The sequence below is a fragment of the Onychostruthus taczanowskii genome, unplaced genomic scaffold (assembly GCF_017590055.1).
Source record: "Onychostruthus taczanowskii isolate IOZ18803 unplaced genomic scaffold, ASM1759005v1 scaffold48, whole genome shotgun sequence".
Classification (NCBI taxonomy): domain Eukaryota; kingdom Metazoa; phylum Chordata; class Aves; order Passeriformes; family Passeridae; genus Onychostruthus; species Onychostruthus taczanowskii.
Genome location: NW_024502347.1, coordinates 987,565 through 1,006,390, shown reverse-complemented (window position 1 = coordinate 1,006,390; position 18,826 = coordinate 987,565). Strand labels below are relative to the sequence as shown.

Below are 18,826 nucleotides of genomic sequence, written 5' to 3'. Positions count from 1 at the left end.
AACAACTTCAGTACTTAATGTATGAGGGTTGTAGCAAGGCTGGCTGTCACAAAGAAGGAATTTCTTATTCATTTTTCAGAGGTTGTGGATATATTGGATTGTGCATTACCTGGTTCAGGGATGGCAATAGGTAGCTCAGCCCTGAGGAAAGTACTGTGCCAAACATCTTGGACATGGGGAATTCTACACATCTGTATCAGGTCATCTTGGTTTTGATGCAGAGCTGAGGACATGGTGGGCACCCACAGTGCCCTGCCCTGGGTGTCTCCAAAGCCCTGGTCCGGGTGGGATGTGCAGGAGCAGAAACAGGAGCTACTTTTATAGAATCATAGAACATCTCAGGTTGGAAGGGGCCCAGTAAGGATCATCAAAACCAACCTGTTGCTTCTCACTGGACCTAAAACTAAACCAGGTTAGTGAGAGAGTCAGTCATGCAGAGATTGCCTGAACTCTGACAGGCTTGGTGCCATGACCACTTCCCTGGGAAGCCTGTTCCAGTGACTGACCACCTTCTGGGTAAAGAACCTTTTCCTCATAACCCATCTGAACTTCCTCTGACACAGTTTCATTTTATTTTTCCATGTCCTGTCACTGGAGAGAGGAGATCAGCATCTCCCCCTCCACCACCTCCCTTGAGGAAGCTGTAGACTTGGAGAAGGTGGAAACCAAAGGCAGTTAAGAAGTCCACATAGCAAAGACATGAAAGTGACATCTTGTATTTTAATGAAAAGTTTAATGTCAAAATTGATCTAAAGATAAGAAAAAATCCAACCTCCTATATATTTTTTAGCTCCCCCATTCCTTAGCTCTTTGGGGAATGTCAAAGGCTCTCAGAGGCACTTCAGACAATCCACATTCCAGCAGAGCCCCAGCACAGCTGCAGTCCAGGGCACCAGCTTGGGCTGCCACCTCTACCAGCATCAGTACAGATGCAGGGTCTGGCCTCCTTATGCCAGGGAGAGGCAAGGTGCTGAGGCACAGCACTGGAAAAGGCACCAGGAAATATTCAACTAAACCCCAAAACAAACAAAAAAGCCCAGGTTGCATTTTTGTCTCTTACATCTATCTCACTAGATCAAAAACCACTTGCTGCAGCCATTGCATGAGTAATTTCAATCAAGCTGTTCTTTGAGCAGTTGAACTAGGGAAGCCCTGTCTTCTGTGGCTCTTGTGGATGAGGAAGGCAGCAGCTTATCCAGCAGCTGAGTGTCTCTGTCCCACCATCTCCCATGTCAGAAGCGTTGAAGTCACTTTCTGCAGCCAGACTACCTTGAAAAACCCAGCTCAGGGCACTCAGAAGCTGCTCAAAGAAATAGGTAGGGACTTTGTTTGGTGGTGATTTCTGTCTCTGCCAAATTCAGCTGAAATTTACCAGTGGGCTCAAGAACATACTGTTCTTGCCTAAAGTTTGTTCCATAGGAAACAAGGCCAAAGTAAAAAAGGTGCAAATCAAAGATGATCACTTTACAGAGAAGTAACACACGATGCTTTCTTAAAAAGACACCTCATCACAAGCACTGTCCTGCCCAAGGGCTGGTCCAGCTCAGCCAGCAGAGCTTCCCAGGGCAGCCCCAGTGGGACGCCCTCCTGGCTGGCATGCCCAGGCATGGGGCAGCCTGGAAAAGACATGCTCTTTGCTCCCCCAGACAGAGCTTTACAGGCTTTACAGAAACCTCTGTCCTCTGGGACAATGTACCCACTGGCCAATATATTGCTATACAAATCTGCACCATGTATCTTCTCCTAGTGCCAGTTCTCTTGACAACATATAAATGTAAAAGTCAGTTCATTTTGTTAGCAGTCACTGCGTGCATATTTAGCAACTTTAGCCAGTGACACCAAAATCCTCTTCAATAACACTACGGGGCCAGATGGCTCGCAATCACACATCATAAATTCCTTTCTGCTATTTCCATCTTGTATTTACCCAGCTCAATGTGTAACAGCTACTGGCGTTGAAGGCTTCCTTTTTCAGAAACATCTGTGGTTTTGATAAGTCTTTGTAGGTATGGAAAAGCCTGAAGTCCTTCAGCTCCAGTTCTCGGAGCAGACTGTACCAGTACCGCACCACGGTGCTGTCATTGCCACTGACCTCAAACCCAGGCCAGTGGATGTGAACCTCAAAGACCAGCTGTCCTATCTGCTCAACAACATCTTCCAGGATCAGGTTTTCCAAAATTTTCCACTCGGCGCTCTCCACGTCTGCTTTGAGGACATCGATCTGTAACAAAAGTACCATTACTATGTGAAAAGGAGAAACTTTGCAGTTATAGTTACATCTGAGGCCTGGGTTAGCCATTCTTCAATACACATAGATATTCATTTTGTATTAAAAAAATAAATCAAAAAGTCCCAGAGGACTAACACAGGCAGTACACAGGGTTTCACACTTGACTGTTCACAGCCCTTCTACTCCTGCATCCAACTCAGGGTTGAAAAGCTGCATATTCCAAATGCCTCCTACAACTAAAGTGTGTTACTGGTTCCTTCACAATTCTTGGGTGGCATCACAACTATGAAAAAAAGAAACAGAACCAAACAACAGACCCAAACCCACTAACAGGGATTACCTGCACCATAGCTGAGTAGGGTGCTTGTGAGCCAAATGTTACGTGCATCACACAAGTGCAAGAGAAGACCAAAGTAAAAAACAAATGCTGTGAGCAGCTCAGGTGACCAGGTGCCCTTGGCCAAGCTGCTGGCTGAAGCTTTTGCAGGCATCACTACAGATGCCCAGAGAGGAGGACCAAAACAAAGGACAACTATGCAAAGAGTCTTCAGGATTTTAAGGGCAGCTCCTCCAAAAGAAAAGGCATAGCAGAAAAGAAGATGTGAGGATGTTTGAAAGGAATAACAGATCTAACACAAAAGTGCCGCTTTCTGGTTTTAGACCATTATTTAATTTTGTAGTAAGATATTCAGGAATCCATCTTTTCATAGCCCGACACAACTGTGGGTTGACTTTGTTTGGAGATTAGCTGGGGGAGGTGAGCTGATGCTTTAACATAAAAAGAGCATTTCATCACCATTTCACACCTGGTAGAAAACAACGACCACAGTGCAGCAGTGGTCACTGCTGCAGAGCTCAGCTTGTTTTCCAGAGCCCAGCAGGGGAAAGTCCTACACTGTGAGAGTAGGGTTTGCCTGTGCCAGTTCCACCCGAGCTGATGATTCTGCCCATCTGCTCACAATCAAGATGGGTTTGAAATGAAAATCTGAAGACTTTATTTAGTCAAGAATTCCTAAAAAAAAAAAAAAAAAAAAAAAAAAAAAAAAAAACAAAAACAACAAAAACCCAAAACCCAACAAAATTCCCAGATTCTCTCTGGCAGTCTACGTTAACCACTTGTGGCAGTACCACAAAAGGCACTTGTGTGGGTATAGGAGAGAAATTTGGGCAGATAATGTAAAAGCACTTCCAAGGCAACTTTTCTCCCAAGCTTCCCCATCCCAGGGCAGCTGGCTGGTGTCATGCATGCCATGTCCCCTTTGTGGGGTTCACAGACCCCTCTGCTCCGGGCACAGGGCAGGAGTTGTGCTGTGAGCACATCTCCAGTACAACCAGAGCTGTGCTTTGCATGGCCCTGGCCCAGAAACCACAGGGCTGTGGCAAGGGGTGGCCACATCTACCTTCCCGTGTTCCATGGACTGCTGACTGGGGATGCCAGGGGCTGAGGTACTGGGGTGCAGAGCTCACAGCCACTTCAGCCCTCCTCAGGGGCTGTGCCCCAGCGCTATGGATGGGCATGGCATGGCAGGAATCTCTAGGTGCCCATTCTGGTCTCCATCTGTAAAACAAGGGTGGTAATCACCGAACAGGGGTTGAGCGCATGAAGGGCTGCGAGACTCGCATGGAACAAGCTGGAAACCAGCTGGAAACAAAACACCACATTTTCAGAGCAGGACTTGAATGAGGTTCATGGTCACAGAGTGAACCATAATAAGCCAAGCCACCGCTCGTCTGCTCATTAAGGAGGCATTGTGCCTCCTTCATTCTGTAGGAGGCAGGGGGCCAGTGGAAAATGACCAAGGGATTGTGGAATTAAAGCCCATATTGTGGTATGTGCACATGGGGAGCAGAAAGGAAGGTTGCACAGACAACCTTCGCTCTGGTATTTCCTAACTTGTCTCTCTAACAAAGAGCCTGTCAGTCTGTCCATCCGCGGGTCAGTGAAAGAGTTGAACACAGCGCTCCTTTGGGTTCAAGGGGAGGCTGAATTTAAATGATGCAGCTCATGACATTTCAGCTGGTGGGTGAGCCCACTTGCTTTCTTTCATACATTTAAACTGGTTATTTATTTTGCAAATACCAACTCATACCTCTACCTGTAACGCAGTTTTGCAGGCAGTTGGTTCCACACGGGTGCAATTGCCACAGGACCACATGGCCACACTTAAGAAACCACAGATTTTTATCTCTGGGAGACTTATGTAACTTTGAAAGCAGACAAATTATTCAAACTCTTTTTTTTTTTTTCTTGGGGGGAGGGGTTGGAGGGTTAGGGGAAGAAGTTTCTAGGCATTTAGTTTTGTTTTCCCATAACTCTTTTTTTTTTTTTTTTTCTTGGGGGGAGGGGGTGGAGGGTTAGGGGAAGAAGTTTCTAGGCATTTAGTTTTGTTTTCCCATGGTCTTACTTTATGGCATCAGTAGGACATTTTTTCCCATGGTAATGTTTCCAGTCCTTCAGGTTTGTTTGTTTTTCTCTGGTGACACTAACTGCTGCTCTGGCTGCTCAGCAGGCACTCTGCATGCTTTGTGCTGTATTTGCAAAACTGATCTGAAAAGTGGCTGGTAACCAGTGTTTCAGTAGGAGAAAATGAGTTACCACAATAACAGCTTGAACACATAATGAAATGACCAGGAAAGAATCACAAGGCTAGTGGAGATGTGCTGCATACACAAACCAGAGGCTCTTTGTGGCTCTTGGTCCCTGCACTGCTCAGAAACCTGGAGGGGGGAAGGTACCTGTCTCAACCCACCAACTTTTGTTACTGTCTTCCAGGCAAGGTGTCCCTCTCTGCCCAGAGTTTCCATTGCATGCCTTGGATAGTGTAAAATGAATGGCAGAACAGCTCTGTTTAGGCATATCTGAGCAAATTGCAAGCACACTGCTAACACCAAATGTAAGTTTTGTGATGATTAGACAGCTCAGGAGATATTTACCATAGAAGATAAGCAGCACACTACCGATAAGAAATGCACTACCACCTTCCAATTGCTTTGATCCAAAGTGCCAGTGAAAGGATTAGTGGACAAATCTATAAATTCAGAGCTCTAATTCACCCAGAAGCACAGCTGGAGTCTGCTGCTGTGAATAAATCCTGGAGGGCAAAGATCTACAGTGCCTGAAGGAAAAGTATGGCAGTGAGTTTCAAGCACTCACAAAGACTGGTTCCTCTTATCTTCCACAAATCCTCTTATCCTCCATGAACTAACTAGGTTATCACAGAAAAGTAAAAAGTGTGGATTTTAGAATGTTTTCTCAGTTTAGCTCCCTTGAAAAAGCACTGCAGCATTGTACCATTTACACTTGGAGGAAAAAAAAAGGGGGGGGGGGGCATGCTCATGCACAACCAAACATGTAAAACAGCTGAAAAATTGTGTTTTACTTAGTGAAGGTCAACATATACTGTATGAAGGCTCATTTCTTCTTTTTAGGGTAATGACTTGTTGCAAGTGTGCATCATTTCCTAAAGCAGAGATCTGAGCTCTGTTCACCTTGACCGCTTTTGAAATACCAGGGTTAACGGGGATTGCAGGCTCTGTGCTGCCCCGTGGGCATCATTTAAAGCTCCCCATGGAGAAGAGTCAATTGAGAGTGAGTAGCTGGAGGAAGCAATTTAGCTGTATTACTTCCAGCATGAGCTCAGCATGTGGAAGTGGAAGCCAGGAAAGGCAAAACCAACAAATGCAGGTCAGGTACAGAGGATCCCTCCAGTCTGTGGGAGCAGATCTGCAGTGCAAGCTTGGGAGGAAGGAGAGGAGAGCTGGCTACAGCTTTCAGGCACGGGGACAGAGCTCAGAACCACCTCAGCCTCCTGAACTGCAGGGCTGCTCACACAGTGCAAGAGAAAAATGTTCCTCTGCTCTGGCTCCCTGTGATACCAGGCTACCATTCTGACATCAGCTGTACAGCAAGAAAAGGTCTGCTGGCTTGTGCATCAGTTTTTCCCCTCTCTCCCTAAGTACAATTCTCTATTCTCAGAAAACAAAACTCTAGAAAAAAAGTTGTTTAATTGACATTTTGATACCATGTCTTTGCAGGTAACAGCAGGTGCTTGGGTGTGTTTTGTTTAACTGTAACTTCCCTCTTATCCTTTTCCTACATGCAGATTTTCAGCATGTTACTTCCCTCATTTTCTTTCCTCTCAAAATACATCCACAGCCCATCCTCACCAGCAGGAGATGGCTTGGATGTAAAGTCCCTTTCATTCCCTTTTATTCTAAGTGAAGGCTGTAACTGATGGCAGCCAGGATGCCACAGAGCCTAACAGCAAATTATGCTCCCAGCAGCTTGTGACTGTCTCTTCCCATGCTCCCTGTGAGCAATGGGAGGGGGAAACATCCTGCCTCTCTCTCAGCCATTCACTGGGGAGAGCAGGACTGCTGGGGGCCTGGCCGGAGCAACACGGGTGCTGAAATCAGGAGAGAAGTCAATCAATCACCACTGAGCAGGGATGTACAGCTCCAACCGGCAGCACTTCTCTTCTCCCCTTCCTTCCTGCTCACATTTACACCTCTCTTGGTGGTCTGTGCAGCCAGTCTCAAATTGGCTCTGGAACAAATGTGTCATTTGAGATTATACACTCCCGGTGTGACAGATCGGGCACGTCTTCAAGAATCTGCTTAAGGCTTCAAAGTCACAAAGCTGATTTGTGCAGTTGGGTGCTTACAGGGTCTTTAGTCTTTTTTTACAGTAAAGGGCAACTGTCCAGTTGAAGTTACTCATACAGTATCCACATCACTGAAACAGAAAACCTGCAGTGAGTGCAGGCAAGCTCAGTACCTCTGCTCTCACCACAGATTCTCCACAGCCTCACAAGTGACAGACTTTTCTCCCAGCTCTGGTGATGTACTACCATGAACCCATTACACAGCAGTAGTAGGATATTTAGTAATACTCTGTTTACCACTTGAATCAGAGAAAATGTTTCAAAATAATATTTAAAAAAACTTATTTAACTTTCTCACAGCCAACTATCAGTACAGCCAACAGCGTGCCAGATGCAGGTAATGGCCCCAGACAAACACACCCATCCAGAAAGCCCACCCAGCACACACAGGAGGCATCAATCTCAGCTGCGTGCTCAGGAGGACCACAAGCACTTTGCCCATGCTCTCCCATGGGGGGAGAGATTCCTAGGAAAGATCCATGCTGCCACCCCAAATGTTTCCTTCCCACAGCCTCAGAGCCCAGGTCTGGGGGCAACCTGGCATTTTAATTGTCCAGCTCTTTCCTTGGTCTCTGATGCCAAGATATTTCCCATATACTCTCTCCTTCCCATATACTCTCTCCATCTGGGAGCAATTTCTGTCTGAGGACCCATTACAGAATAAAAGATACATAGACTCTGTCCAGTCCAGTTAACTGGACCAGTTAAGCAATGCCTCTTACTCCAGTGGACAGGCAGAGAAGAAAAGACCTTTTAGCTGGCAAAAGGCTTCTTTTAATGATACTTTACCAATGGACAACATAATCTTTGGACAAACACCCCCCAGATGATTTACAAGATCAGCACAGCCTGAAATCCTTTCTCCCTGGCTGCATCTGGTCCGGAAGTCACAGGTTTTCACCTGTAGCCTTCTGTCACCACAAACATCATTGTTTGCCATGGGACCAGTTCTTAGCATCTTTCCTATTTTGTGCTGGACACTGGACTAGTCAGAGATAGCAGGTCACTTGTTAACCATCTTCTGGTCATACAATAATACAGATCCCCAAGTCAGAATTGATTTTCAGAAAGGTTTGATGGATTTAGCTAGCTGTACACTAAAATGATCTTAAAGCCAGACATCTTATCTAGCTTGCTAGCCAGCAAGACCAAGGTTCCTGTACAGTGACCCAGAGAATAGGTTCTACCAACCCTCTGCATGGAGCAGGCACACACTGCACATGGACATGGCTGAGGGAGAAGACCTTCCCCTCCCAAGACAAACTGAGCATCAAAGATCTTTGTTCCCCATTTCTTTAAACTGAGACTAGTCTCCAGAGCAGGCAACAGGAGCCTCACCACTAGCTGAAGACTCAAAGTGATGCTTCCTCAGAGGAAACGGTGAAAAGTCACCGTGAAGACATAAGCCCTCAAACAGCGATCTCCTCATCTGCTCTGAGTAGCAGCAGCTCACAAATGTGCACCTCTGCTCAGAAACACTGTGCTCCAGCTCCCATTTGCACCCTGTTACCTTTTCCAGTTAGCATGGCTCTCCTGCTGTACACTAAAAGATGAAAACAACCTGGACCACTTGTCTGGTCCTTCCATCCAATGTCTAGATTGCCCAAGCAGGAAAAATCCCACAAGAGGTCTGCAGAAACCCTGACTTTAAATAATTTAACAGCCTGATCAGCTGCAAAAGCTCTGCTTGCCAATGCCCATGCTGCAAACAGACATTCTAAATACTGCATGCACTCCTGCAGCAGCCGAGCTGGAAGCACAGCTGCTCTGTGTGCAGCCCTGGGTGAGCGCAGGAGTCGCTTTGCAAAACGCGCATTCAGCCATCTAATCCTGCAGGAGATGTCCTGCTGCCCACTCCTCCCACAAAGGCGGGAAACCCTTTCCTTTCTGCTCTTTTGATCTGCCAGACACTGCTGGATGCCTGTGGGAACGGATATTTACTCAAAAGGATAAATGGTGTATGCTAGACCCTCAAGCCTCTTCATCAGAGGGGAACAAACATTTGCAGTCTCTTTGTGCTGCACCAAGCACGGATGGTGGGACACAGCTCCGTGCTTGCATAAAGCCACATTATCCTGGTCTTGCTGAAAGTGAAAGCCAGCAGCAACAGGTCAAGCACATTGCAGCACGACAAGGGGCCTGTCAGTGCAGGAGGTTTGCAATAGGAGGCAAATGGTGAAGCAACAATTGATTCCAAAGCCCTGAGGAGCAAGACCTGCAAGTGTGTGTGTGCATTGCAAGGGACAGAGGGCTTAGGCTACCATAAAACAGTTGCTCCAAGTAAGCAGCATTTTGGTTGCATTTTTGCCTTCTATGGTTTATTAACACAGTGCCCATGGGGGCCTTCAAAATGTAAGTAATTGAAGAAAGGAACCAGAGTCCCATCTTCAAAAAATGTCCACCACACCTTAAAGAACATCTCTTGCAGGAAGAGAATCAGCAGCCCTGGTATTTCCAAGTAGCTCCAGTTAAATCTGGTGGAGGACTTGGTTCCCATCTGCACTTGCCAGAGCAATAAAGTCCTTTAAGTCTGCACCCCTGCATGGGGATATATTTTTTTCATTCCATTTCAGGTCTAAGATGCCAACCTGCCTCCCTTCTGCTTCACTGTTTGTCCACCCTGCTATTTGCTTGCAATCATGACAGAAAGAAAGCTGCACATATATTTCTGAAAACATGAATAAAAACATCACAAAATGCTTGCACAACTCAGATTTCATCTGGGACAGGCAGGAAGAACTGCTAAGTCTTTGATCTCTGGATTTCAAATTTTTGAGAACAGAACCTTAAACTGCTGTCAGGTAAAAAGAGACACCAGAAAGGATCCAGACATTAAGGTGAAAGTATTGAAACAAGAGAGGGCCAATTCCAATGACAAGAACTTGTAAACCATGACAGGAGGAGGTATAAATGTGGGGAGAAAACAAAGTACATTTTTTTAGAAAGCTCCTAGAGGTTCTGAATAGGGCATTTATCTGAAGTGCTTGTTAATGTCAACACCACTGGGAAATTGTGAGAAAGATGGCTAGTGGAGAAAAAACAGGATGCTCATAGAAAGGGGTTGCTCTCAATTCTCATTAAACCCATGCCACACCATGGACCACCACCCTGATCAGATATTCAGGCCAAATTAAAACCATAAAATTCACATTGCTGTGTTTAAGCCAAAGGTTAGTGGCTTCAGGAGGAGCTGGGGAGTGTGCACATAGGTCTGAGCTCAGCAGGTACCTGCATCTGGTACCACCCTGTGAAGCAGGGCAGGCTCCCCAGGCTCCTGCCGAGCTCCAGGTTTGGCAGGAGGAGGGAACAGGATTGCCTGGTTTCCTGCAACAGCAGCACAGCAATGATGACTCCATGGTGCCTGCAGCGAGTGCCATGCTCCTCCGAATGCAACTCTTAGACACCAAAATAGTCAAATAGGAAGGTGTAATTGAGCACAGTTTGCACAGCCCTCTAGCAAAGCTGGGGGGAAGTACATTTTTACTACCTGATTTTTTTCTGAAGGGTCTTAACAACCACAACAAAGGCAACAACAACAAAACAAAACAAAACAAAACAAAACAAAACAAAACAAAAAAAAAAAAAGGAAAAAAAAACCCTAAAAAGAATTGTCCTTTGCTTCTAATTTTTAGCAGACAAAAATATGCTTTGAAAGTGCCTTTATTTCTTTTTTTGAAAGATAACCTAAGTTCTGCTTCAACAGTGCAATACTTCAACACTTTCATTACAATTCAGGTGTTGCACTAGGCCTTTTCCTAGGGGAAGAAAAGGCTATGGATTGCACCATATTCAGCCAGTGGTATCATTAAAAAGATCTTTCCTCCATGCCTGTCAATTGCATACTGAGCAGCACCTTCAGGTCACTGTCTAGAAATACCAATATTCTTAACAATGTCTTGAGAAGTGCTCCTGGTGGAGAGAATTTAAATGAGGCAAAAGGAGACGTAAGGGACCAAGAGAAAACCTGTAAAGGAAAGTGCATGAGGCACTTTGTGCACACAAAACCAAAAGCAAGAGGTGGTGAGCAGTAAATCACTATCCAAAGATCTTTGCTTTCAGAAACATGAAGTTGTCAAGCCCATTTTTAGTTGCAGCCAAACTTTTCAATCTACTTACAATTAAAATTCTTCAGGCAGCAGCAGCCCCAGCTGATTAAGCAAATACAGACCTATCACCACCTTGATTTCATTATCCCTGAAATGAAAAAATACATACATGCAGAAAAGAAACACTGTGTGCTGTGAGCTTGTGGATTACTCAGGGGCAACTTGTACAAGGCTACAGAAGGCATTGTTTCCAACTGCAGGTAGAAACATCTGCACCAGCTTGACTGCCTCTTTTCAGCAAGGAGAGTAAGATTTGCCAGCTCTCTGAGAGACCCCCAAACAGAGGGTTCCCACGTGGCTCCAGTTAGTGCTCAGACTGCAGTAATGTCTGCCCTTGAATGAGACAAACTGCACCACAACAGTTTAGCTTGAGTCTATAAGGACCTCAACAGCTATCTCAAATGTAGAAATTTAAGTTAATGGAGGTGAGGTTCGTGCTCCTCCATCCTGCGCAGGTCATTTATTTAGACTATTTATTAAGCTCTAAGTGCTATGGTATTGCATCTGCCTGGTGCAAAATGGTGCAGTACTAAAATGGGACTTTGCTGAGCAGAGTTACTCCTTCTGCAAATAGGTCATGACCAGCCATTTACACTATGAAAAAAATCAGTGTTCTGGGACAAAACTCTTTCTACTGTGCCATTCAGAAACTAATATAACAAGGAGACAGTCTGATGAGTCACAAAAAAGCAAACAAGATAAGCAATAACTGCAGACATTTCCAGGGAAGGACAGTCAGGACATTTCCAGGAAGAAGGCAGTCACAGCCTGAGCCTTAGCAGAGGCACCACTGGGACTTGTGAATAGTACTGATTGCTGATGCTCCAGCTGCAGGAGGGGCAGCACAACACAAATAAGATGTTACGGGAAATACAGGATCTCTCATGTTGGAGAAATCTTAGAAAGGCCAGTATGATAACCCTACAAAAGCAAAGGCTGTTCTTCACTGCTATATATAGATGGTAAATAACAGCTGCAGAAAAAGGGCCACTTAAGCTTAGAGACCATTGATTGCACAAGAAAAACTGGATGCAAAAATAATGAGGCTAAAAATCAGATGAAGGGTGGATTTTTTCCTTCTAGAACTGAGATTTTGGAAAAGCCCCAAATAAGCATAAAAAGCAAAGAAAAAAATTAAACCCTTTAAAGAATTCAGAATTCCAAACATTTACTTTAGGATTTGTGATGCAATGATTCAAAAGACCTGGTCTCATTTGTTCTTTCTGACACTAAGCCACACGTAGCAGAGCAGATCTGAACCTGTGCCCCCCACTCCAGCAAGGTGATGGGAGCTGTTCCTTGGCTGCAGCAGCACCAGAGACAAGGACTCATGTCCCTGGAAGAGCTCCTGGTCTTCTGAGCTCCTGTCTTTTCCTCTTGAGCTGAGGATTCCACATCAGGACCAGTGCTCATCAGGTGGTGCTCAGGTCCTGCTGGGAATTGAGACGAGTTGAGTGCAAACACTGGTGGCACCCACACACCGAGCTAGGGCACAGTGAACCTCAGTGAACCTCACACTAACAACCCCCAGGCTCCCTGGGCAATACCTAAGTCTAGCCTTGCAAAGGATAACCAAAGTTAAATGGTTTTGTCTAGGCAGGGTCAAGAATTCAGAAGCTTGTTCTGGCCCCTACAGCCCTAAGGTATGCATAGTAAAGAGTAATTACAGGGACTTCATTACTACAAAACTTGAACATGGACATTTCCCAATCTGAAGAGCTTATTTTTTGTTTTGTTAATAAAATCACCATGCACATCTAAGCTGTTACACATTTTCTCTGGACTTTTATATCTATTTGTGTGCTACCATCAGAGCTGATTTTAAGCAAAAATGGTTAATCCTTTCTTTAATACTTGTCCTTTCACATCAGCCTTCACAAAGCTGAAAGCAGCATAAAAAAAATTCTATAGTCTCTACTTGAGGAGAAGAGCAAGTGATAAATTACTTGCCTAGGAGAAGATGATGTTATTAATCAAAATTACTTCAGGGTATAGTGTTTTGAAATTGTGTTGAGTATTAAATAACAGGTGAGCAGTTTTTTCCTTTTGAAATCCTAAATTGAAGCCTATTCAATAAAATGAAGCAAAATTATCCAAGTTGTTACAGAAAAAAAAATCTGCATGAATAGAGAGTGTAAATTAAAGCCTTCAAATCGAAATCAGGATGTAAAGATTGATTTGCATTTATTTTCATAACAAAGAATGACACAGTTTGGTCTCTTACACAATTTTTTTGAGATAATTTGAATGTCAGGAGTTGAACTGTCCCCTGAAAGTTACAGCTATGAGCACTTCCTGATTAAATTAGGGCTTTACCCAGCATTCTCAGATTCTGCTTTGCAGATTAATTTGTTTTACAAGAAACAATTTCATCCACTGGTGAGCCATGCTGCCAAGGAATGCAAACTCATAGCACTTACTGAGGGCACGACAAGAGACTTGTTCTGCAGAGCTCCAGAGGGAGGAAAACTACTACTGAAATAAGAATTTGCATGTGTGATCTCTGTCCATTTGGGACAGACTAAAATCTTGGTTTTTTTCCTTCTCCTCAGGGCCCTTCTGTGGAAGGTTTTTAATTGTGCTTCACAGCATAATCTTTGGAATACAGAATGCACTTAGTAGCTTGAATTGCTTGTTAAGGGTTAGCATGCATAGAAGCAGGACAAGAGCCAACAGACATGAAAGGAAATCAGGGATGTTCAGACTGGATATAAGGAGAAACATTTTCACAATGAGAACAGTCCAGCATGACAACAGATGACTCAGAGAAGCTGGAAAGTCTCTGCTCTGGAGAAAAATCAGTGTTTTTCAAGACCAGAGTGGATAAAGCCTTGAACAACCCAGTCTGACTTCACAGCTGGCCTTGCTTTGAGCAGAGGACTGAACCACAAGCCATTCAAGATCCCTTCTGACTTGAATTCTCCAACAACTCTCTAGAAAGGAAGCTTTCCATGCATCTATCACTAATCCATGGGAAACACCAGCACTGTAGCATCCTCACCCCCATAGGTAGCTTGAGAACAGGAAAGTGAAAGCTTTCATAAAGCTGAACTCCACTGCCATAAGAATCATGGCCCCTCAGTGGCTTTCTCCCTTTTTTCCCCACTGCTCATTGAGAGTGCCCTGCAGAGTATGCATGTTCAGCAATAAAGTTGAGGGCGGGGGGGATGAGAAAGGAAGATGAGCAAGATCAATTTTTACATCTTTATGCTTTCCTGTGGCTGATAAATGATTGCTCTTCTCAGAAGATACACCAGTAAATTTTCAGTCTAGATCTGTATATCAGGAAATAAGGCTCCCATGACATCCTTTGGAGATTATTCCAGGGCTTAAGAGATTTCACACTCTAATGGTTCCCAAAAATACTCTGACTACATGTTTCCTTTGTCGGCCACATCCTAATATATTACTAGATAAGTCTTCTGCCTCCAGGCTATTTACAATCCTCAGAGAACTGAGGACTGTTTTGCCACATAGCCAGTTAGAAAGATCAAGTTCTTCTAATCTTTTCTCACATCCGCTCTGACTCCAAAAAGTGTTTGTATTTCTTGCCAGAATATCAGGCTGGCTTTCCCTGGTGTGGATGAGGTCCCAGTATTGCCTGCAGAATAGCAGGTGTGCTCTCATCTGAGCCAGGGTGCAAATGAGCCCATCCAAGTTCTTTGATTCTCTTGCACACAAAACCTCCAAAAAATAAGTTTTCTTTTCAAGACTAGAACAGCAAGAACTCCAGGAGGTGTTGTCTGCGCAGTCTTCATCAGCCTGATTTTCTAACATCAGTGGAAGTAGTTTCAGTCACTTGTAGGGTCTTGGATCAAGTCCCAAATCTCAAAGAATAAAAGCATGGATAAAATGAGGCATTAACTTCAAATGCAGCTGTCTGGAATTCCTGCCTTGAAGTGGGAACGGAACAACGTTGAGGGTAGGCGGAAGGGTTTTTTAAATTAAAAATGGGACCAAGAGTATGTTTTAATTTTCTAATTGAATAAAAGTGCTTTGGAAAATATTCTGTGAAACTGTTTTGAATTAACTTATTTATTCAGTCAAGGGAACATTCTGTTCACATTCACCAGAAGAATGGTGTCTCTACACAATATACAACTTCTCAGGCTGCCTTCTTTCTAAGTTAAAGAAAACCTAAACAGAAAAATGTGAGGACAGTCAGCCCATTCAGGTGTTTCAACACCAGAAAGTCTCAGAGTCTGTAACACCTTTATCCCCGCTGGGAGAAAGTCAGCTCCTGACTTTGCTAAGCCATAGCTTTGCACAGGGGAGCTCCTCAAATGCCACCAGAGCAAGGGGCTTTATACACTGTTCATAATGCACCAAAACACTTAACCAAATCCCATGTCATAAGTACCCAGCTAGAGGAAAGCCTGGTTGCATGTGTTATGTTGCATTATGTTCCTTGGCTGCCATACAGCCCCGTTTTCAGAAAGTTACACACTCAGAATTCACCCCTACATCCTTCTCTTCCACAGAAGGTGTTACAACTGCTCTGTTCTACCATGATAACCTGACACTAACCTCAGCAGGTCTAGTATGTCACAAGACTTGTAAACTTTTTCTGGATCAGATCATTAGTTTTTTGCCGTGTGATTAATTCTAAAATCAAAACGATGCAAGGCACACATCAAAGAAAAGCCATCTCTGTCTCCCCAGATGTTTCACTAATGCACAGCCTAGTACAGTTACAGTAGCACAAGGAAGAAGGAAAAGGCTCCTTTTCTCTGCTCTTATCTTCAAAATGTTCCAATCCGTAGAGCGGAACCAAAAGAAAACATTTTAAAAAAGTAAAAAGTGAACTGAAAAGGACATCTTGCATTTTAAATAACAAACCAAACACTGCACTGCCTGCTTTGTAAATCTTACCAAAGAGCACCTCCTTAGCCCAGGCTGCCTATTTCTTGAAAAACAAAGACAAGCAGAACTAGCTGCAGGCAATGAAGTATATTAGCATTTGAATTCATGTTTGTACATCCTCTGAAGGAAAAACTCTCTTAAAAGCAACCTAAGAACTTCCTGAAATGTATTATGGCAACATTTATTTGAGATTTGAAGATTTCTGATGTCTTTATAAGTCCTTAAAAAGAAATTGGGAAATGTTAAAAAAACACCCCACCGATTGCTGCCAATTTCAAAACAGGATGTTTTTGTTTTTGAGGACTGTAATTAGGAACAGTGACCTTGAAAATGTAAACAAACCATCCATTACCTCTTCTCTTCTAATTACTGCTGCAAATATTGTTTTCTCTTTATAAACTTGCCTGTGTGAGTAATTTAGTTTTCATACTCAGGCAAAGACCAGAACTTCCACAGGACTAAATGTGCTAGCACCGTTCAATGTCACCAGATAGTTCAAGGGAAAAGGAAGTGAGGAGGAGAAAGAATTTGCTAGACTGCTGGGGATTTAAAATCATTGTGATTGTTATCAGCACACAGAGAAAGCAGGAGAGAAAAGGCACCCCTAAAAGAAATGCATTACAAGTACTGCTGAAGAAAAATCCACTATCAGGAGAAGAGCTTGGAAAGTGCTTGGTCGCCTCAGGCAGCAAGAAGGGAGATCTGGAGCTTTCCCAACACCTAACCCTGCAGCCAGAAACCTGATACGTAAGCCCTTCCTTACCTTCTGATGTCCAAATTCATTCAACACTGTGCCCAGCTTCTTTGTGTTGCTGTGAAGTTTATGGGCTGCAATGGCTGGGTTGGGATCCCTCCAGTCAATGGAGAGGCGATGGTACCAGAGGTGCCGGCCCTCCTGAATGTGAGCTGCCTTGATGCTGGGGTCGAAGCGATGCACCTCGCAGCCACTGTTGGCCATGCTGAGCTCAAACTGGTTGTCATCGTGGCCTAACCTATGCAAAAAAAAAAAAGAAAAAAAGAAAAAGAAAAGGAAAAAAAAAAAAAGCAGCTGTAACTACTAATGTAGCAAAAAGAACTGTTAGTGAGTAGGATGTTCTGAGGATTAATTAACTTAACTTGAAGAAAATTCAAACTCAATGCAATGTTAGAACTTTCTAGGCAAGAACTAAACCACTTTTAGCCAGGCTGATAACTTTCCCAAAGAGCTTTTCCTTAATTCAGAAGTTGGAAAAATTTGTATGAAAGTCACTTAAATATTGGAATCGTTGTGCTGTTATTATTCATGTTAATATTTTGTCTATATATATTTCCCTATTTTCAATTTGCTTTTTTCTTGAAAAGTTTACAATACTTTCCTTAGTCCCTGCTGCACAAACCTCCAATAACCAAACGTAAGCAGAAGAGAAAATACATTTAAAAAGTATGCAATACTACTTTGTAAAAATCTGGCATATTTCACGCCACACCTGTCACCTGTTACAAACATGACCCACAGTGACCACCAGTACAGAAAAGGCACAAGAATCAAATGCCTCTCTTTCTCTGTGGACAGGAAGACACAGATTTAAAATAGCATATTTAAAAATAAGCTCTTTACAACAGTAGCAGAGTTGTTACATAAACTTGAGAGAAAGATTGCTGCTAATGTGGTGAAGACCCCAAAGAAGAAGAAAAATTAATAGCCCCTTTGTACAGCAGTATGGTCTCGGTCCCTGCCTCTGTGAGAAGACGTGTTTTAAAAGGCTGTGCCATATTCCCACCTCCTACAGCCCAGTGGTTCACACAGGGTGCACTAAAACTAAAAGAATCTGGTATTTACCATTGCAGTCACACATCTGAACCACAGGCCTTCCCTACTCCGTAAAACAGGATGTTCTCTTCATTCCTACTCCTCCAAGCTTATTGCAAATGTGATTCAAATCATGCACTAAACATTAAACTTAAACAAAATTAAGCTGTTTGATATACACACCTGTAGCACTGAGAATTAAGATTTTTTAAAATCAGTTGTACTGCAAATTGTACAACTGAGATTATTCATTCTGTACTAATAGCAGAGCATTTATCTGTTGTGCACAGACCATGACAGGGCAGTACTCTTAGATGTACTAGCAGAGCACCTGCTACACTACACCACAGTTACCCTAAGCAATGGTGTGGGTCTGAAATAATTTTGGCTATTTGCATCAATATGTTAAAGGTGGCACATTCTAAATCACATCACACGCTATGGTACAACGTTTGGCCAGCACTAAATGATCTACACAGATGACATACAGGTAAGATAAAATGAATTCACCTCATGAAAAAATGTGTGGCAGAGCATTTGTTTTGGAAGTTACCAACACAGTATGACGCTTGCTGCAATACTGGTCAAGCACACTGTAACAATACCCTAGGATGCTGTCTTCTCCTCAACCACCTTCCCTTTGGGAAAACAGGAGGAGACAGAGTGTGCAAAAATAGCCCAGCATGCTTTTAAGAACAACCCTAATTCACAGAGTTCCAACCCATACAGCTGGGTGGGAGGAAAAGAGAGGAGTTTTCTTTTAATACATTCAGCACACATCAGGAAAAAAGTTCAGAAGTTAACCAAGTGAATCGACATGTTTGTTTGCATGTGGCTTTCTACAGAAGGGTCAGTGATGGACAAAGAGCAGTGTAATCCCTCAGGAATGAGACACTGGCTAAAAATGAACAGCATGGGAATTGTTGGGGACAGTCACAGCGTTAGTGATGAGCCCACCAGCGACTGATGGCCACATGTGTCCGTGACACACTTCCAACTGTACCAGCTGGGACAATCCAGAGGGCCAGATGCTTTTGGGGCAGACAAACCTCAGGCTGCCTCCAAACAGATTGCTGCTCATGTGGACTGCAAAGGGAGCTTCACGGCGGGGGGTGGGGGGGGAAAACAATACAGATGAGGGCATGATGTGTCTTCTGTGTTATGAATAAAAAGT

The 18,826-nt window shown here is 43.8% G+C and overlaps 1 protein-coding gene across 1 annotated transcript in view; it reads right to left on the bottom strand.

Moving 5' to 3' along the window:
- Positions 1-730: 730 nt before the first annotated feature.
- Positions 731-18,826, bottom strand: part of METTL24 (methyltransferase like 24) — a 47,524-nt gene continuing 29,428 nt past the window's right edge. Inside the window, exons 6-7 of the mRNA XM_041414859.1 lie at positions 16,627-16,855; positions 731-2,221 (exon numbers count right to left, since the gene is read on the bottom strand). Of these exons, the coding sequence (XP_041270793.1) occupies positions 1,907-2,221; positions 16,627-16,855 (544 nt within the window). The 3' untranslated portion in view covers positions 731-1,906. The remainder of the gene's footprint in view (positions 2,222-16,626; positions 16,856-18,826) is intronic.